Source organism: Solanum lycopersicum, chromosome 9, assembly GCF_036512215.1.
Source record: "Solanum lycopersicum chromosome 9, SLM_r2.1".
NCBI classification, from domain to species: Eukaryota; Viridiplantae; Streptophyta; class Magnoliopsida; order Solanales; family Solanaceae; genus Solanum; species Solanum lycopersicum.
The window spans coordinates 1,081,087-1,101,700 of NC_090808.1; the positions used below are offsets into that span (position 1 = coordinate 1,081,087).

General features: G+C 35.7%; 2 protein-coding genes across 13 annotated transcripts; both read right to left on the minus strand.

Moving 5' to 3' along the window:
* Nucleotides 1–11,098, minus strand: LOC101249119 (uncharacterized). 2 transcript variants are annotated; one of them, XM_004246879.5, is made up of 18 exons: nt 10,693–11,098; nt 10,377–10,610; nt 9,865–9,960; nt 8,395–8,447; nt 8,121–8,217; nt 7,926–7,999; nt 6,760–6,865; nt 5,352–5,462; nt 4,793–4,869; nt 3,957–4,023; nt 3,152–3,217; nt 2,015–2,122; nt 1,774–1,904; nt 1,486–1,552; nt 1,331–1,386; nt 1,178–1,262; nt 866–936; nt 1–770 (listed from the first exon to the last, which is right to left on the minus strand). In XM_004246879.5, the coding sequence occupies exons 1-18, from the start codon at nt 10,846–10,848 to the stop codon at nt 293–295; spliced, it is 2,133 nt and encodes a 710-aa protein (XP_004246927.2). In that variant the 5' UTR covers nt 10,849–11,098; the 3' UTR covers nt 1–292. The 2 variants fall into 2 exon arrangements, with proteins under 2 accessions (XP_004246927.2, XP_019071021.2); XM_019215476.3 differs by having other exon boundaries at nt 630–765.
* Nucleotides 11,099–11,819: 721 nt separating this feature from the next.
* Nucleotides 11,820–20,614, minus strand: LOC101243737 (phosphatidate phosphatase PAH1-like). Of its 11 annotated transcripts, none has more exons than XM_069288912.1 (12): nt 20,466–20,614; nt 19,960–20,028; nt 18,176–19,723; nt 17,438–18,033; nt 17,288–17,361; nt 16,561–16,645; nt 14,827–14,913; nt 13,222–13,294; nt 12,969–13,012; nt 12,571–12,699; nt 12,376–12,474; nt 11,820–12,120 (listed from the first exon to the last, which is right to left on the minus strand). In XM_069288912.1, exons 3-12 carry the CDS (start codon nt 19,605–19,607, stop codon nt 12,061–12,063), a joined length of 2,679 nt encoding a protein of 892 aa, XP_069145013.1. In that variant the 5' UTR covers nt 19,608–19,723; nt 19,960–20,028; nt 20,466–20,614; the 3' UTR covers nt 11,820–12,060. The 11 variants fall into 11 exon arrangements, 10 of the variants coding, with proteins under 10 accessions (XP_069145013.1, XP_069145010.1, XP_069145011.1 ...); XM_069288909.1 differs by having other exon boundaries at nt 17,438–18,045; nt 20,466–20,613; XM_069288910.1 differs by having other exon boundaries at nt 17,438–18,045; nt 19,956–20,028; nt 20,466–20,573.

Here is a 20,614-nt window from a genome sequence, read left to right on the forward strand (position 1 = left end):
TTTTTACTTGAAGAACTATTCCTTCAACAGCTTTAGTTCATTCAATTTACTAAAAGGACAGTACATAGAGAGAATCCATGTGTACACCTGAATTAAAGTCGAAACGTCACAAAAACAATGTATTTTATGTACAAAAGATTCATCTAATATCATGAAAAACTAAGTGTAAAGTGATTTAAGAGGGATATAGGCAGTTTTCGCGGTTTTTTGGCTGAAGAAGGTAGCCAGAGGGTACATATTGGAGCCTGTCTGTTGAGGTTGGGAAGTTCATTTAAAATGTAATCTTTCTTTATCAATCACACCAGTCGTTGATCTCCTCAGAAGGGTGTATTCTACTATCATTCTCGAGTTCCAGCTCGAGTTTCAACCTAGACAATTCAGCAGCAGGATCCATAGACTTCCCTTTCCGATGTTTTGGTGACTTGAAACTGGACTCCAGTGTCCCTGTTGTTTGATTAATAGCTAATGAAAGACTTCTTCTGACATTCTCTCTCATCCATCGCCTTGGTGTTAGTACTACTGTTTCTGGATTGGATGTATGGTCAGGCCTTGGTGTCTGGATTCGTGGAAGAGCATCCACAAAGGATGCAGAGTCATCGTTTGTTGGCTGCGTAGGAGATGAAGAAGGGGAGCCTTCAAGTGTCTCTTTTGATTTTGCGTCAGTCTTCCCTAGGGTCTCTAGTTCCAGCATTGGTCTATTAATGGATTCAAAATCGTCTTCTAGCTTTTGAAGAGTATCAAGTAACTCTTTCATTTTCTCATCACCTTTCCTGGTTAAGTCGTATTATTAATCTTGAGGTCATCATTACAGGATGCAACTAGCTAGTAGTGCATATAAAACAAGTAAATAATTACACTTCATCACCTAGAGATCGTGCCGTCTTGCCCATAAAATTGTCTTTTTATGCCATCCACTACACTGAACACTGTGACTAACTGCAAATTAATTGTACGAAAAAAGATAGACAGAACATCCACCGATGAGAAATAGTGAGGACAGATATAATATAACAGAAAAAAATACATAAGTTAGAGATAAGTACTACATGTAGAAACAAACAAATGCAGACTGAACGAGAGTGTCAAGCGATATGAATGCTCTTCCAGTGGAGAATGATCATGCACTTAAGACTAGTAACAGATCAGAGTACGTTAGAGAAATGAATTATAGATGTACCTTGGCCTCTGCATCCATGTATTCTTCTTCCAACCTTCTCTTCACTTCAACAGTTTCGATCTTCTCGTTGTTGATAATTTCTGGCCTGGCAATTCAAATTTAGAAACACGATTTCCCTCTAGAAGGATATTTTAGAAATGTGAATTATGATACCGTTTCAAGTTCTCTCCAAGTTGTCTAAGGTTTGCAATAGAAGGCCCCAGCTCATCCTGTCAAGTGCAAAGGAGAAGCCATTCTGTTCTCAGTTTGACTATCTGATTACAATCTGAAGCATTAATCTTAGACTACCCACATCGAATCAGTCATACCTTGTACATCGATAAGACGTGGATTGCCAAATTCACCAAATAGTCTTCACATTTGTCCAATTCATCACTTGATATTTCAAAAGCATATCATTAAGCAAGCATAATCCAATAAATTTAACAATTCAAGGATATATTTCATGCATGTGAAATAGCAGTATAACTACTTTAATTTCAATTGTTCTGCTACTTATAAATTTAGCGAGCCAGAAAACTCAAAATTAACACGGTAACACCTTTTTCAAGAAAAGAAAAACAGAAACAAAATGCAGATTGAGGAAAGCTTCATACTTGACCTGCTTCTGCTTTTGTTTGATGTGAGAGGACTCAAAAGTCCAGGAGTCTTCTAAAAAACTAATAAATGCATCACAAACATCTGCTTCTGCCCTATATAAGATCATTGATTTAGACAGCTCATCATCCTGAATTATTAGATCTTATAATTAGATGGTCGGCACTCTGCAGACTACATAATTACGCATTGACTTCATCATAAGATAAATTCTATGACGGTACTACTTCATCGCCTTACCTTCACCTTGAAGTGTTGAAGAATTTGATTATTAGCTTCATCAAACTGATCTCTTTCTTCCCTAGCATTGTAAAGACGGGCATTTGCAGAAACCAATGAAACTTTGACCTACACGCATTAGACACAGCATGATCAGTGATAAGAATGATGATTAGAAATGCTAGCAGTATGGCAATGTGTAGATCTTAAATAATCAGTCAACAAAAATCTTGTATTTTACTATAATTTCTCAATTCCGGTGACACGTTTTTCAGGAATAATTTCCATAAAGCATTTGATGCTCAGGGAACTTGAACTTCATCGAAGCTGAGTCATTTTACTCGGACTTCATTGAAGCTAAGTGACTTCATTTCTTTTCCATTTTTTTATTTTCAGATGTCCCTTCTCTTGAAGCAAACAGATACTTTTTGACAAAGGTAACTACTTGAAGTGAACACAATTGATTCTATTAACAAAAAAATTTAGCATGTGTAACCCAAATATGGGATGTTCACTAGCCAAACCTAAAACTAAATAAGGATACACAGTTCTCACTGGTTTAGCTTACAAATATGGGTGGTTTCAAGTGTCCATTAAAAGAAGTTTCTCACTGGTACTTGTCTACCTTTAGCATGCAATTTGCTTGCCCCTTTTCTCCATGCTAAAGAAGCGTATGATCGTGATGCCCATTCAGAATATTTTAACTAGGAAGGAGCTTCATTTAAGAAAATTGAGCATCGGTGTTATGTGGAAGTACATAAAGGCCAATCCTGTGCACTAAGCTCCCGCTATGCTCAGGGGGGTACAGGGAGAGGCCAGACCACAAGGATCTATGTACATAATTTTACATTTACTAAAGAATTAGTAGGCAAGGATCCTTCCATTAGGAAAGTCACTGCAGAGTCCGAGGGATTCAAGATGCGAAGGAGGCTCTGCTCCCCCTTTACGAGGGACTAGGTCCTTCAACGGGAACATCGGACCACCACACTACTTAAGAGATTACTAGCTTATGAAGTAATTGACAAGCTGCAATCAAATGATATCAAGATGCAGATGAAGTAGCTCTTCAACCCACGTAATATAGAAGATTGATGGAACATCTTTTACTACCAACATACAAACACAAACTTTCAGTAAAGAAGAGAAAGCATTTCCTACCTTTTGCAGAGCTGCTTCAAGTTCATCTCTCTGATTTTCAAGCGCATTAATTTCATCCATAAGTTCCTAGAAAAGAAAAATCATACTTCAAAAGGCGAGTACAATCTCTGATCAAGAAACTTATAACTAAGTGAAATACGTTTTATCCCGTTCCCAAGAACTAGAGGTTACTGAGGCATGAAACATGTAGGAAATAGTTAACATTGGCTGGCTCTTTGCAGTAATTGTAAATCTAACTCAAAATGAAACAAAAATGAACGAACAAAATCATCCGAGCATCCATTCCTTGGTTACATACAGATTCGGAAACAATAAGAAGTAAAGAAACAAATGTTTGTGTGCCAGGAGATCAAGATAAAGACAAAGACATATGTCATTTCATGGAGCTTTATAAGCTCATATAAACTAACACTTCCTTTCGATTTATTGGTAAATCCATGCATAAGATAACTTTGTTTCGCCTCATTTTAAAATGTAATAAGTTCTCTGCAGTCATAATTATTATAACCTTACAGGTATAGTTAATTGACTTAGAATATTTTTAAGTCTTTCTCTAAGAAACCTGCAAGTTGACCCAGTTGTAGAATAGAGCAACCTATGATGATAATAGAAAGAGATCGGGAGAGCACTTGTTGAAGCAGAGAATTTGAAGCACCTCAAAGGTGGACAATTACTAGCTTAGGAAAAGAGAACTTTGAACGAAAATGTATCTAACCATCCATCAAATTATTTCCCATACAAATATATTCACTGACTATAAACAGTTGATAGAATGTTCATCAGGAACACATCGAGGAAATCTTACCTTCTCAAGCTGGGAGATCTCGCTAGTTTTTGTTACACGGAACTTAAGGGCTCCTTCCTTTTGTATTCTGCAGGAAAGAAATTGATGAAAACGGAGACCATCTTAAAATGAGAACCAGATATCTCAACTAAAAGGAAAAAAAAGAAGAGGAAATCCAAAATTTCCCATAATGAATAGCTTTGCTTTAATAAAACAGTATGAGCATATTTCTATAAAATGCTATTAAGTTTATGGTGTTAAAGTATGAGATCCTAAAATGCTATTAAGTTTATGGTGTTGAAGTATAAGATCCTAAAATGCTAAGTTAATGGTGTTAAAATATGAGATCCATTACCCGAAAACTGAAATGTAAGATTACCCTTTGACTAGAAACTACAGAAACAATTTCTTTTTGAGAAACATAAGTATGTTCCATATAAAATTTGCACTACTGTTTCCCATAGTGTTTGCAATCACTCTAACGTACTAGTTATAATTTGCACTACTGTTCCCCATGGTCTTTGCAATCACTCTCGTAAAATTTTTCCGAAATAGAGTTCATAATCTGTCAGGTTCAGTATCACATTTGATACCAAAGGATTAGACATTCAGTGTTCCTTCCACTTTTTCTTTTCATTATTCCTCCACCTAAGACGGCGTAGTTACTAGTACTAGTTATAGATCAGAATAGAAGTATTTACAATAGAAAAGCACAGTAAATTGTTCTTTCTCATTGAGAAATAGAGAGGGAAGGAGATTTGTAAGATTACAGCGATTGTAGTTATAAAATAGATCTCATTTAGAAGTTCTTTTAACAAAGAGAGAGAATAGAAATGACAACAGAGAGAAGCTTGAACCTGTTCTCTGAAATGCGGGCTTCAGTTTTTGTAGTAGAGCTTGAAAGAGACTCTGATAAAACCTTCAGCTTAAAAACCTATTTATACAGCAAAGAGATAACACAGTTCAAACATGCAAGAACAGATCAAAATATTAGAAGAGACCCCTCTATAGGGTTAATTTCACTATCCGAGCTTCTTAACTTTTTACTTTATTTCCTAATGATTAGGAAAGATCAGAACAATCATCATGCCCATTCTATTCCACCCCTTAGACCCCTCCGAAATTGACGCCTCTACTTTTTCCTACTCTTGCAATTGCATAACCGGTTTGATGTTTAGCTGATTAGTTCTAACAGATCTTGTACTAATAAAGGAAATGTGCTTCTTCAAGGACTCAATCTGTCTCATATCCATGGACACCTCCCGCTCAAAGTGGAGACAAATATTGTGTAGATATCAATCAGGTATCATGCCCCGGGTATTAGGGCTATGACCATCACCTCCAGGGATATTAGTTTCATGGATATATAGCAATTCAGATTCAGGAAAATCCCATGTAATCATTTAGAAAGCATACCCTTTTGGTCTGACTTTCAGGAACGTCCCTACCGAGCAAAGCCTTTTTCTGTAATAGAAGTGCTTCCATCTTGGATAAGAATTGAAGCTGGGAGAGTGCTTCTTTCAATGCCTGCCATAGAAAAAGCATCAGTTCCAAGAAAATTGAATAATTGAATTATTATTTCACTAGAAAATTGTATTCAACTGCTAAGACATGGAATTTTCATTATTTAATGATGTCCTTCCCATCAATTCGGCAGTTGCACCATATAACTTAAAAGTGCCTAATAAGATTACTCATATGGGGTCACTGCAATACATTCACAAGACAATTTCAGCATATAATTGACCTCTTTTTTTCTCAACTCTGCAGTCTTTTACAACAACATATGGGTTTATCTTCAAATCCTGCATATATATGGAAAGGTATTATGTCGGCAAGTTTCAGATACCTGATCTTTTGTTTACTACATCTAATGATACAGCTGTATGTTTCTTACATATTATTCAGTTTCAAATGACTTTAGGTCCTTTTGTTTTCTTTCAAGTGCCTTAAAATGGTCAGTTAAAAATAATCCAAGATAATTGTACTTCTTTTTTAACCTCTTTACACCCTTTTTTCCCCAACATTCCCGAATCCCGATTCATAAGTATCTAAAAGTTAAAGGATGTGATAACCAACTCGAAAACATGACATTCCTTCATTTGATTTTTCACTTTTTTTCCCACTTAAACAGATGGTTTAACTGCCAATTCCTAGTAATTTGAGAACTTTCACAACAAGAGATCCTTTTACATTTAGTGTGAAGTCTTTCCAGGATTTTATTCATTAGTTGTTTCTATATAGTCATAAAATGAGATAATTTTCCTCTATCAGAGTTGATTCAATATTGACCTTTTGTTTACAGAGCGTTTAGTTATCAAGCAACCTCTTCCCATTTTAATGTTTTTTCTCTGACCATCTTATTTAACGGGTGCCACATCAATGGGAAGTCAAACAACATTTTCTTCATAATCGTCCTTTTGTCTTTGTTAAGGAGTATTTTATTTTTCAAAACACTATTCCGTCATCCCTCTTGTTCTGCGGACTGCCAAGACGTGTAAATATTTTCCTACTCTACTTTCTACAAGAACTTTAGAACCTTCAGATTTTACAATGAACCAAATCCAAATCAAACAAAGATATTAAGTTCAATATTTTGGGAGTATAATAATTAGAAAAAGCTATCCATATATTAGCCAAAAGGAACAAGTTTAAGTTCATAAAGAACATGTGTATGTTATGGCTAATATAATGAGACTGTTACTCCCCCACCCCCAAGAAAATTTTCTGCTTTCTCAACTATTGCGTTTTTTTTTTTGCAAATTCATTGTTAGATAGCATAATTAGGTAAAAAACAAAAAAGTGGAGATAAAATCCAACTTGCCTCTGATGTTGCAACACTAGACGGTTCCTTTTCATGTTTGCTTGAAGGCAGTTGTAATATCACCTTGTCTAGTTTTTGATGTATGTTTGAGACTTCAGAATCTATTCTGATGGCAGATCACAAAAGAGAAGAAATTATATTTTGCAGTTTATGCAGACATATAAAAATAAATGCATGATTATCTAAGGTTTATAGCAAACAACTAAAGAACAATATGCTACAGTACACCATAAATACTAAGTTGTGAGTCATTAGAGAAAAAATCAAATGCTACTATTGCTGAAATACTAAATATAATGGAAGCATGAGCTACTGCAGAAGGTCTCGGACTGTAACAAGCTTCTTCTTGCAACTTGGGCAATATATTCTCTCTCTGGATAGAGAAAATAGCTTATGTTTTAAAGATGATAAGTTTATTTTCTTCACTAATCTTTATGGAAAGCATGCACTTGTTACAGTCAGCTACTCATGAGTAGAGAGTCTTTCGACCAGAATTTAGGTCTTCAGGTCTGATGTCACTTTTTGTTGAGTACAACATGTTATCTAGATCTGACCAACAAGAGAATTGGACTTCTTCTTTGGGATGCAGGGAGCAATATCTAAACATCCTGTCAGGTTCCTGAGCTTGCCTCATTTAATGTTTTAAGTCCCAAGTTCAGAAAAGGCTTTTCTCATCCGGCAACTCTCCTACACAATGACAGACAAGTTCTTCACTCATAATGACGTGCACCCAGAAAAATTTTACATGAAACTTTAACTAGAAACATCTAAAGATAGTGAAAGGATGCCCATATTTGGAAGGAGTTAGAAAAGGAGCGGAAATTCTTGCCTCTAAAAGCTGGACAAAATAAAACTAGAAAGATTCCTCCAAGATATTAACTCAAATGTTCAAATAATTATCAATTTTAACAGAAATTCACAAATCAATAGCTCCTGGTATAGGTTAAGAGAATTTAACCAAAGAGAATACGAGAATAGCAAAACTATGGCAACGATCGCAATAGCTTACAAGAATTAGTCTATGGTGACACTAAATTGAGGTGGAAGATACAGACTGACATAAATATACACCAGAAGAAATAGAGTATGAGCCTTTCTTGTCAATGAACTTGCATATAAACATTGAGAGAGTTCTAACATGATAAAAGGATAAAAGATCTTCATACCTCATAATATCTGCATTTATTTTCAATCCAGCAATTGCACCTTGTGCATGGAGAAGCAGTTCTTCCTTCTTTGCCTGGGATGAATTATGGAATATTGATGGACTAACAGTTTTGTTTAATAACATACTAAGCATAACTCTTTAGATCTTAGAGCAACATCACTACCAGATATGCATAAGGAGTTTGTTTCCTTACCAGCACTTCTTCTTTATAGCTTGAGAAAACTTTTGCCAAAACTTTAATGCTGCTCATGGTTGCCTCACGAACTTCTTTCCCGCCCGTAAGAGATAGCCTAAAGAGTGAATAAATAGATCAGAAACCAAATAAACCTGGTATGAGTTCTGTTTAAAATTCCGTTGAGTTCAGCACACATTTCTGAAGTGACTCAACCATTCATATAACTGATTTGTCCAAGTCCATCCAAGGTATAAGCTGAAATAAAAATTTAGGATCAATATTGGAGAATCACCCAAATATCTCCATAAGTAAAGAGACCTCTTCTGTATCAGGTGCTTCAAGAATCTGTTTCAAACAAAAAAGTTAAGACCAGTTAATCCCTATCAACAGAAGCATATATTACTGAAAGATGATGCAAAAGAGTTTCCAGATGATAAAGCAATCACTACAATTGACATCGTGTTTAATCCATGAAAATTAAAATGCCATATGCACCCAAGTGAGGGCCACTTTTCCGATTTCTTCTTGATGAATGTCATAGACAAATATTCTTGACTATTTCCGGAAACTCTGAGGGGCTTTTTGGAAATAGTGATATGGCTTCAATAGAAGATGATGAATAACACAAATCTATAAACCCACATTTGGCAGTAGAAATGAGAGGAAAAGTTTTCTATAACCGCGCATTATCTATGGATATGCTAATAGAAACACAGCTCTTCTTCAGGAGCACAAAAGGTCGACTATTCTCTGTTCACTTTTATGTACAAAACGGACAAAAGGGTTACTCATGATGATGAATTCTTGTTCTCAGGTTTCACATGAAGAATGAGAGGTTCCAACACATAAGGCACAAAATCGGAATTTGCAGCACCACTTACCAGAGGTATATCTTCAACCTTAAAAAGACGCAGAAAACCAGTTGGGTGGAGGTAGCTAGGTAAACTTGAGAGAAGCCCTGAATCGAAGGGTTCGTTTGGCAGTTCAAAAGGATAATAAGTAAAATTCCACATAAAAAATGGAATGTTTGTTTTGCAACGTAATAATAACATTGCTGAGGCAAGGCTTTAAAAATTGGGCTCCAGAATTCATCGATACCAGGATTTAGAGTTAATGATTGAACTTGACTCCTTGTTGGTGGTTAACCGGATCGCTGCTAAATAAAATCCTCCATGGAACCTGACTGCTATTGTTGATGCTTTGAGAAACATGTTAAAGAGGTTTAATAAAGTGTTAATCCAACATTGATTTAGAGAAGCAACTGGTGTTGTGGATGCATTGGCCAATCAGATCTCCCTAGAATGGCAAAGGCAAAGATGATGATAGACAGCAGAATAATGCCTAATTTCAAAATCAGGCAAGTCAAATACTTTTGTACTTAGGTCATGACGTATAGATATTGTACAGTAAGAATCTTTAGGAGGCCTACATAGACTAGCATTAGATCATGTAAAAAAGAGGTCTCTTTTAAGCATGGCAACTGTATGACAAACCACAATTATAAGCACCATTATTAGAAGTGGCTGACTTTCAAACTTTTTGTTTGGAGGTTCTGCCCCGAATCCCCCTCCCTTATATATATACTTTTTGGTTGATCATACACTGGTAATGGTCCAGACCTAGCACCCACATCAAAATGATGGATTCTGATGTATAAAAAAGTTAAGAAGCATTGGGTTAAATTATACCATGTAGAGGAGTAACTGTCAAGTCATCAAACATGTATGCAACACCAGCTAGCTGAGTTGTTTTTTTATCTTACCATTGAAAGTATCATGCCTTCAAGAGCTTGACTGCTAAGAAACACATCTCTAAAATTCAATGGTTCTCCACCAAGATCAGGATCATAATATAAAACCTGTCCGTTGTAAAGTAAGCGAATACATGAGCAAATTATCAAAGGTATGAATCAAAATACTCAAGGAAGTTGATATATGAGAAAAATATAGTTTATGATTGGAGAACAAAAAAATTATATCTTGTCATTGAGGATACTCAACGCCCCAACTAGTACACGATGGAGAATATATCTCGTCGTTTAGATGATTGAGAGCTAAGTTTTGAGTTGTTGTATTCTGTTTCACATGAATCAACCTAGTTCTCGAAAAATTAGCCACTATGACAGATTACAGTATGAATACCCAAAGCTAACACAAATAAGGCATCTAAACTAAAACTGAAATCATGTAAATATTGACCTCATAATGAAATATTACTAACATCCTTCATAAAGCTGGAAACTTCAGAAGATGGACAGTTCAATGACTTACTCACCAAAATTGGCTCACGAGGAGAATTCCTGTCATCATCGGTGGTATAAATAGAATCAATACTCTTTGGGGAAGATACATGTTCACTAACAGGCAGAGGCAGTGATAGTCTCTCAATCTCTTTCAAAGCAACTAACCATCTTCTTAGTAACTGAACTCTCTCTTTACCTCTACATGAAACAGAAAGTTCTTCTAATGTTTTCACCGCTTGCTTAAAATTCTGAAAACTCCGAGATCCCTAAATCACCAGAAGAAAATCACACATTACTAATTTAATCAATCAACTATAATGAGAGACGGACAGAAGAGTTTATTCATACAGAGCGATCAAGGAATAACTTTGCACCGCCGGAAACGGCATTACTAGCTTGTTGAACGACGGAATCGGCATAGTAACGGAGGTTACGAGAGATATTCCTGTTGCCGGCACCGCCAACTTCTACAGCTTTGCTCACCGCCGATCTGAGCCATGACATCGCCGATCAAGTAATTCAGTTTCCGGTCAGGTTCTCCGGTGAATGTTCGTTGAAGAAGAAATGGAATGAGACATTTGGAACTGGAAATTCGTTGAAGAAAGGAAGAAGTTCGGTATTAGTTCGAGTCTCTTGCCTTTCTTTTCGCGCCTTCTCTATTCCTTTCTTTTTCCTTTTTTTTTTTTTTATACTAAACAACTCCGAGCTCGATCGAAAAAAAACATGTAAGAAATATAATGAACAATAGACAAGTATATAAAGTTCGAATTTAGAGACAGTATATATTGAGATATTAACATATACTAAAATATAACATAATATGAAAAAATAATAAAAAGCAAATTGAGTTATATTTATGCGAATTAGGAACAAGACATCTAACTAGTCAAAATACAAACAAAAATTTGCTAAGTTTTAATTATTTTATTCATTTTTTTAGAAAAAAACTAATATAGAGATCTCTTTATTATGCCTATATGAAAAATATCACATTTGAAAATTTTATTTGTATAATTCAAAACTAAAACAATATAATTTGTGTAACTTTTATTTATATTTTTGATTTTTGTAATTGTATGAATTCGTAAATTCAAAAAAAATACTGAATTTTAAAATGTACATGCTAATACTGTAGTTGTAGCCTGCAAATATGCAAATTATAGTTATAAAACACAATCAAGTTTATTATAGTGGCTATTTGCAAAAAAAAACATGAGTCGAAATCGAGGTACATAGCTATTCAATTTTTAATATATATAAATCGAGCTGAACTGAAATAGATTGAGATAATAAATGAACGCATCAATATTGATCTTTTCGCATGTATGACATAACTGCTCCCTACATGCATTTTAAGCTACTAAAACTCTGCGATAATGACTATTTTTCAATTACAAACGAACTAGAGGAGCATGAACTATGAGTAATTAGAAAAGAATACACTTTAGAACTTTTGAGAAGACCAGCAAATGAACTTTCAAGAGAAATAGAAAGTAAAATTTTATTCATGAGCAAGAACTTTATGCCTTTTTGAGTACAATGTAATGAGAACCTACATAGCTGAATTTTATACACCTTAATAATAGAAACAAAGAAGAATGGCAGCTCTCCTACAAAAGAAACTGCAGGTAGTTGGTTATACATATACCGGCTAAGCTTTTCGACTTCTCAGATCAACAAAAAAGGTGGATCCATCGGTATGAGGGGAAGAAATCTCTACAAGTTATCGACGTCTGCCAGGGGCATTTTCCAGTAGTTCCATAAGTTATAATCTTCCTGCATTTACAATGAAAATCCAGAACAATGTCATGGAGATGGCCCCCGTTGAAAGACTGTATAGAAGAGTCGAAGCTCAAAGATAACCAGTGAATGAAAAGTTGGTTCTTTGCATAACGCGTGCAAACAGAAAAGAATGACTATGCATGTCTAACCAGATGCTTTCGAGTCTCTAAATGAGATTGTCTATGCTAATAACTTACTTTAGAACAAACAAAGATGAGATATTAAAAACGAGAGTCATCGAGCACTAACCTGCTCAACCATGGATGTAGGAGGGAACATGTCATTAACTAGAGTGTGTAATGAAGTATAGGATTTCACGTCGATTTGGTGGTTAATAGCTACCTCCCCCTGTAAGTCCAATTTCAACATGTTAGACAAGAGTGTAAAACTTGACAAACTGTACATAAAGTTTTTCAACAATAAAGCAAAGGAAAGAGTTCAAACCTTTGGGTTTATTATAAAAATTTTGCCTTTTGGAATTCCAATTTTCCTGTAACTGAGCTCATCAGTGTCCCTATTCCCGAATCCCGCATAAAAAGGGTTATAGTCTGGTGGAAAAAGTGCTTTTATGTCCTGAAATGTAGAAGAATACATTAGAAGGTGGCAAACCACTGGAGAGATACAAAAGGATCGAATCCAAGAGGGCGTCATTTGGTATGCAGCATAAGATCTGGATTAGGTATATGTATTAATTTTTTTTAGAACTATCAGGATTAGGCAGATAAGATGTAAAATCTCTACTTGGTAATATCCACTTCATACTCTACTTGGTAATATCCGCTTCATACATTCATGCATACTAAAAGACACCTGAAAGAACCATCACTATTTTGAATACAAACCTCTAAGCATGCAATCTTGAATTCATGAGGAGCTCTTCTTATAACTGCCATGACATAGAAGAGAAAAGGTAAATCTTGTTAGAGATCAAATATAGGCAATTCCTTCTTTATCATATCAGCAAAAGAGCTGAAGATTTCGGGTAACTCTCGTGAAACTAAACACCAAGAAACATGTGAAATTGGCATATGCGTACATAATGCACTTTGACAAAGACTAAAGCCAAAAAAGGACTTTTAGCAAATTTGTACTAACCTTCTCTGTACAATGAGGGAAATAAACCATCAGGTGAAATAACAACAGGTCCAGGTGGTAATGATTTCCCATCCTACAGATCGTTTACACATTTCAGGTTAGTGAAATTTGTTGCACAATCAGAAATCTACAAGAAAGGACAAGCAAACAGAGGCCAGATCCAAGATTTGCTAAGATGGTCTATACAGTTGAGCCACAGTAGTGTTAGATAAAATGCATCCTCAGAAACTCCTTTCCCCACAAAAGAAAGAAAAAACAATTGTAAGGTCTGAGAACAGGAAAACATGGAGAGAAAAAATGAAAAGAAAGGCTAGTAAAGGCTAAATCTCAGTTCCACCACCACAAGTACTCAAAACATGTAAATATGGCAGTAGTCAATCAGTTGGTGAGTTTTGAGCAAATTCTGTCATATTATTTGATTTTCTGTTAGTAGATTGACAAATCAATCAACAGTTCTATTAGAGCCTCTCTTTCTTTGATGAGTTTATTGGAGCAGTATGCTACACCCACGCAGGAAATAAAGCCAGAACTTCAAATCTGGGAACTTCTTAAATAAGAATAAAAACTAGATTTAAATAGTGAGGAAGGCAAGTTGACAACAAGGCTGTTATTTTTGATAGTTCTCTAGATTTTTGGTTGCACCTTCAAGTTGCTCAATTTCTCAAGACTAAAGAAATACACAAAAATGAGCTGTTGTGATTCACAAAAACAGCTAAGGGAGATGTGCTGATGTTGTCTCTTCTATTTTTCTTTTTAATAGACATAGCAACCTTAAAACTCAAGCTACATATAGCAGGTCCCAAGCCTGCCTGATAAGGAGGAAGTTTGGAGTAGTTAACGGTCAACATATAATTTGAGATAGATGATTAGTTGATAGATGCCGACTGATATGGCAACTATCAATTCAATGAAAAAAATCACTGTTTCGAAGTTTCATGCATAGCCAGGGATAAACAGCCTATGGCGTGTACCACCTCACCAAATTTGGAAAAAGCTTCTTGAAGCCCTTCTGAGGTAGTATGTTTGCTAAGACTGGAAAAAGAAAAGATTTTGTATATGATTCGCAATAACATCGGTTTTTAGATCTTAGATTATCAATGTTTCACCTACATTTCTAGGGTGTTCATTTGATCATGTTCTAGTCTCGCCTTGAAGTGTGGAGAAGAAGTGAGAGACAGAGATGGAGTGAGGGGGGAAGTGAAGGAAACTGATACCTGGATAAACTATGCATACCCCTAATTTCAGTGTTCTCTTTTTCTAAATTAAAAAGGAAAGAAAAAGGAAACCGCGTTGGAAAACAGAAACCCCTGCAGAGAGAATCAAAACAAACAGAAACCAAACATAATTTTTATTTAAAAAAACACAAGAAAGCAGTACCAAACAGACCAAGATTTTTGGCTTGGTCATTTCTCGTGGTTTAAACCAAACAATTTACAGCCGTACATATGACAGTCCCTTCAGAAACATATGAATCGAGAAATGGTCCTACATGTAACAGAAAATCCAACTAACATGCTCCCTTGAGATTCAAATAAATATTCTGCATCTTTTAGGAAACTAAAAACTAGTGTCATCGGTATTTCATGTAAACTGAATTATGATTACCTGTTTGAGATTGAACAGAAAACTTTTGGTCAGATAAGCTTGAACAATTGCTCGTGCACTGAGAAAGAGTAGCTGATATCCGTTTTCCTGCAATCAAGAGAAAGCTCATCCATCAATAAAATAATGGAGAAAAATAGTTCAACATCAATGAATATGGAAGTGAGAGATCATAAACATTAAACCAGCTTCGTGTCAGTCGATCATACTACTTCATATCTACAAAAAATTAACAAATGAAGAATTTTCTTTGTTGATAAAGTAAAGTTATATTCCTCAGCAATGAGGATATGCTGGCAACCATCAAAAAGATTTACATCAGTGACCAAAAAAAAAAAACTCAAGAAATTGCTACTAAACTTGTAAAGAAGAGAAAAAGTTTAAAATCTGTCCAGCATCCTCTATAACCTCCTCATTACACCAAAAAACAGAAGGTCTTCATACAACGCCATTTGATCTTTTGTACTGATTCCGCAGTATCTTCCATACACCTCTGGTTTCTTTCTCTCCAAATAGTCCACCATATACAAGAGGGTATCATGTTCCATAATTTCTTATGGCTCTTACTCCCCCCTCTTCTCACCCAGCAACAAACGAAGAATAAAGAGGGAAAGGAGATACAAGAGTTCATACTATATATATATTACTCTTTGACCCAACTTCTGCACACTGTACAGTGTCCAATATGTTGAATCAAATACTGTGCCGTGAGGTATGTAACATTGCAGATCTCACCTAAGCAAATATCTTATATAAGGGTCTTGTCATCCTGTACGGGTGAGTCTGTGGATTAGCCTGCCATACTTCATCTAAAGTTGTGGTAACTTGAACACAGGACCTTCTATCTAATTATCTTATAATTCTTCCATGCTTGCTTACTAAAACCTTAGTTCTTCCCCATTTTTTTATATGGATAAACTCTATATGATACCATCAATGTTTTACCTTCCTCTCTACATACGTTAAATAGGTTTCCTGCTCATCTCTGGCTGACGTGTTTATCAATCCCATTAAGTGTCATGGGCATAGCCACCCTGCAACATTTTTCTCGTGCTGAAGCATACACCAGCATACCCAGTGTAATCCACAAGTTGGGTCTGGGAGGGTAGAATGTACACACACCTTACCCCTACCTCAAGCTGACTCATCAAATCCTGAATTGCCACATTCCCACTCCAAACCCTTTCCACATAACAATGAATGACAATCTTTCCATAGGTAACCCTAACTAAACTAACAATTCAGGATAAATTTACTTTCCGAATACTAGCTTAGATGATCAACAAATCCAATTCATGAAATATTTTGATCACTAAGCATAGGTATGGTAAAGATCAAATGCTAGGGTAATCACTTTGCCACAAGTTATCTGAAAAACAGCATAAAATAATCTATAGCCACAATAAGTCAGCAAACATGTTCAAGGACATGAATTCCCAAAATATGTTGATATCTACATTCATGCAGAATCATATATCACAAAGGCAATACAACAGTTGACTTGCCACATGAATAATAGAAATGTATTAATAGAAAAAGATGCAGGATTACTATGTTATGACAATAATGAATACACTTGGTGGTACTTGATGCTACTTGTTGCCACACTACTTGTCTAGGAAAGTGTTTTCCATGGTTAAGGTATTAGTTGTCAAATATAAGAATGGTTCGAAGCTTAGTTGATATGATGACTTAAAGACGAAGAGAAGTCCAAATATAGGACAGAGAAAGGAATACCTTGATTGCACAGAAAAGTCTAGCGATTCCGGAGTGGGTCCAATCCTTTCCAACCAACGGCATGAACTGACCAAGAACATCAGACCTAGACATAAAATATGCACTTGTTAAGTTACGTTAGAGAGCATGTCCTCATTCAGGTCTACTAGGTACATAGTAGTGTAAGACTATACCAGAATGAGAAAATGTTCCAACAAACAGTTCTATTTAATATCGTTTTATGCTCTCAAATCAGTTTTTTTCATTGTGTATTAAAATTTATTAAATGAAGGGAGAAACACGCAGGTATACAAGAAGTATATCAAAAAGTAGAAAACTTCACAAAAAGATATTGGTTTCTCACATCAGCTTAAAGGTGAGAATTTTGGACATGTGAAACTAGTTATCCTATAAAATCTGAAGAGTGGACTGGCTTTAATTTATTAAGTTTCTAGCATGATAGAGGTTCTTGCACAGGGGCGGAAGCAGTTAGGTCACGTTCGGCGGAAAAATACGGTGTTTATACATGCTTAAAATTATAAAAACGAAATTTATGAATATATAATAGATCTTGAACCCTCCTTTGATTCTTCATGTGTTTACTTGTCATATTTTGAACCCCTCAATGAAATCTTGGCTTCACCACTCATCTTGCAAGCGACTCATCAGGTAAGAGACAACCTCTTAGATAGTATGTAAAGGCTAACAATTTTTTGCAGCTTGAGGTATAATGATCAAAAAGGCTTACTTGGTAATAGTCCCATCAACATCAGAAATTACAATCCGAGTATTCCACTTCCACAAATATATATGGGCTTCAACCTGTTTTAAGACCAAAACAATAAAAAGACTACATTTTTCTGAAGTTAATGAATTTGCCACAAGTAACACAACAAACCTTTTGGTCTCCCAGGACTCGAGTGGAAAAAATGAAAGTCACCAAATTCTGACCCTCTTTCAGTTTTAAAGATTCAATTTGACCAGTAGAAGGGACATTTGTTCTCACAAGTTGCTTGCGAGGAGATTCCTTTCCTCCTTGTGGTGATGCTGTTTGTTCTGTAGGCTGGTTCGGTGAGATTGATTCAGAATCAACAAACACCTCTTCATTTGATAGATTACTGGTAGTGTGTTCGATTGTCTTAACTCTTCTAAATGGCATTGGCCAAAGCCTCCATCGTCGACCAGGAGTTGAAGGCAACCCACTATCATCCTCTCCTGTTTTTAGGTTCTTGTCCTGCTCCACGGGTATGACGTCAGTGGAGTCAACAGGTAATTCCATATTGTACGCAGCCATCCCGAGAACGATAGGTGCAGCTTTGTCCCATTGTAAATAATTTCCTTGAATTCGGACAGCTAAATTTGGATTGTTTATCATGGATTTTGCGGAGTTTCTGAATACCTCCTCAGAAACGCGATTTGCCTCAAAGGCTTCTCTAGCAGCAGCGGAACCCATCCCAGCATGAAGCAAGTGCCTACAAAGAGATATCTCTACTCCTGCAGATATCACTAACAAAATATGTGAACATAGTGAGAAGAAGAATTAATTAAATTGACCAGCTAGATGAAACACTATAATTTTTTTAATTAAAAAAAATACAGGAGGCACTCTTTCTTGTGCTTGAATCAGTTTATGTACCTTTAAGCAAAGCTGCAGTCTGCTGCTCCACATTATCACGTTCGGTGCTTTCATCGAATCCTTGCAGTTCACTTTGTGCCTGCTCTGCTGCTACTGTTAAATCAGCATGTTCCTTTGACTGTTCATCATTCATAAAAGGATGGTCTCTTGCACTATCTGAAGCATTATGCTCTACGTCCAAGTCACTTTTCTGAAGGGTTACACTGTCAGAATCATGAGTGCCATTTTCATTTCCCAATTTCTCAGGATGTATATCTTCGGCACTGATTGCAGAAGGACTCCTATGAGACGTCTCCTTTACATCTTCAACAACTCCCTGAATATCCGACTGAGAAACCGTATCTGACTGATTAACCTCATCTTCAGCCTGCATGGCTAATGCAGATAGCTCTAGACAGCTCTTGAAAACATCATCCCTCTTAATGCTGCATGATGTGCTCTCCACAGTACTCTTCATGGAAAGATCTTCTTCCCGGTTCTTCAGGTCATCTTCCGGAGTTCGATCAAGATGTTTCCCATCTACTTCAGAAACTTCTAACTGGTGCTCAACTGTAGTGCTCTCATTTTTCACGTCGCAAGTGTCCCCTGATGCAACTTTGGATGAGTTCAGATTGCTGAAATAATCATCAGCCCATGTACTATCACCCGAATTAAATTCTGAGCTATCATCACAAAAATCAGTCCCCTGACCAGGTCCCAGATGAAACTGAGGTGTGTCTAACTCGACATCTTCTGAATTCCTTTCAGATGATGAGATAGGCGCTGTCAATATATGGCCATCAACGCTCACTAGAACAACTTCTGAACTGGAGTCCTGTGATTCTAAAACATGCTCCACATCCAAATTATCATACCTACTGGAACCATATTCTGATAAATCAACCGAATCATCCAAAGAAGATTGGTCATCCTGAAACTCATAGAATCTTCGGTCAGCATCAGAATCTACTCTATTCAATCGATCCATACCTAAAGTAACACGTTCATCTCGTAATGGTAAATCAGCAGCATTATACTCATCCTCCTCACTTTTAGATAGCACATCATCTTTTCTACTTTCGTTATGGTTACCATTACCAAGATTACTAGAATCCCCTTCACTTTTCAAATTATCGGGCTTCTTCAAGCAACCATTTTCTTCATTCTCATTATCACTAGTAGCCTCTTTGATAAAATAAGCTTCACCAGAATTATCAAGATACATGTGAAAATCAGCTTCTTTGCCATTAACTTCTATTCTAACTACCTTTTCTGCCCCCTTAAGAACACCTTGAAACTTACCGAATCGAACATACCAAGGGGTACTCCTAAAAGCCCCATCATGTTGCTTCACAACAATTATGTCAACTGCTCCACCAAAAGGGTGAAATGGGGTAGCAACTGAATATACACCTTGTGTTATAAAGCTACTAACTTTACCTACAACATTCATCTGTTCAACTACCAAGAAACTTAATATCCCCAAAATTACACAATAATCAACACCTTACAATCAATCAGCTTCAGAAAGATCTTAATTGAGCAGTGGAAAACAGAATACAACAAAACCTGCATGCAACAGATTAAAAAAATAAAAAAACAAATTTAACACCATGCATAGTATCAGAAATGACAAATTCCAATACAATACAAGAAAAATCCAAAACCCCTAAAGAACAAAACTTTACATCAAGATTCTTGAAATTACAAAACCCCAAATGAGAATTGAATCTATAAAATGCATAAAAACCAAAATAAATCTTGAAAACACAACCCCAATTAGCAAAATAAGATCACATACTTACAGATTGAAGAGAAAAATAAAATCTTGAAGCTCCAAGAATGGATGGATCAAAATGAAATTAATCTCACAGCTGAAAAGGGTTGACGAATAGAAGAAAATTAGAAAATAATATCAAAAATTTACTCCATTTTATATATGCAAAAACAAGAAGACTATGAGGGTATCTTTCTTTTTTCTCTCTCTGGGAAGTAGGTGATTTCTGTTGATTTTTCTAATATTTTGTACAAAAACAAAATTATCAAAATCACTCAAAATATAGCAAAAAAAAATTCTAGAAGAACAAAGAGGATAGCTTTGAAATTTGAACTGATAATAATATGAAGAATTGAATGAATTTTTGGATAACAAACACACAACCAAAGTCAATAAATACCTTCCAACTTGCCCCAAAAAAAAAAATTAAATACATTCCTTAAATATGCAAATGGAAGATAAATAAGTTATGGCCTTTCCAATGAATTTAATTCCATTTATACCCTTACTCTTTTCTTAAAATTACATAATTACCTTCATTATTGTTGTAAATTTGGGTTGTTGAAAAGGGTATTCTTGGAAATTTAATTTTAATAAAGCCTTTTTCCATTAAAAAGAAAGAAATTTGCTCCCTAACACTCTTTTGGATGCGTACTGGTAAACCTTTTAATATTTATAAATCA

What these genes read in the sequence shown, in the direction of transcription:
- LOC101249119 (XM_004246879.5), bottom strand. Translation starts at nt 10,848, where the DNA reads ATGTCATGGCTCAGATCGGCGGTGAGCAAAGCTGTAGAAGTTGGCGGT. An exon ending in CTCCTCGTGAGCCAATTTTG is followed by an intron (nt 9,961 to 10,376) that starts GTGAGTAAGTCA and finishes TACAACGGACAG; the next exon opens with GTTTTATATTATGATCCTGA. An exon ending in CAAAAGCAGAAGCAGGTCAA is followed by an intron (nt 1,553 to 1,773) that starts GTATGAAGCTTT and finishes TGAAATATCAAG; the next exon opens with TGATGAATTGGACAAATGTG.
- LOC101243737 (XM_069288909.1), bottom strand. Translation starts at nt 19,607, where the DNA reads ATGAATGTTGTAGGTAAAGTTAGTAGCTTTATAACACAAGGTGTATAT. An exon ending in TCCCTCATTGTACAGAGAAG is followed by an intron (nt 13,013 to 13,221) that starts GTTAGTACAAAT and finishes ATGTCATGGCAG; the next exon opens with TTATAAGAAGAGCTCCTCAT. An exon ending in CTACATCCATGGTTGAGCAG is followed by an intron (nt 12,121 to 12,375) that starts GTTAGTGCTCGA and finishes TTGTAAATGCAG; the next exon opens with GAAGATTATAACTTATGGAA.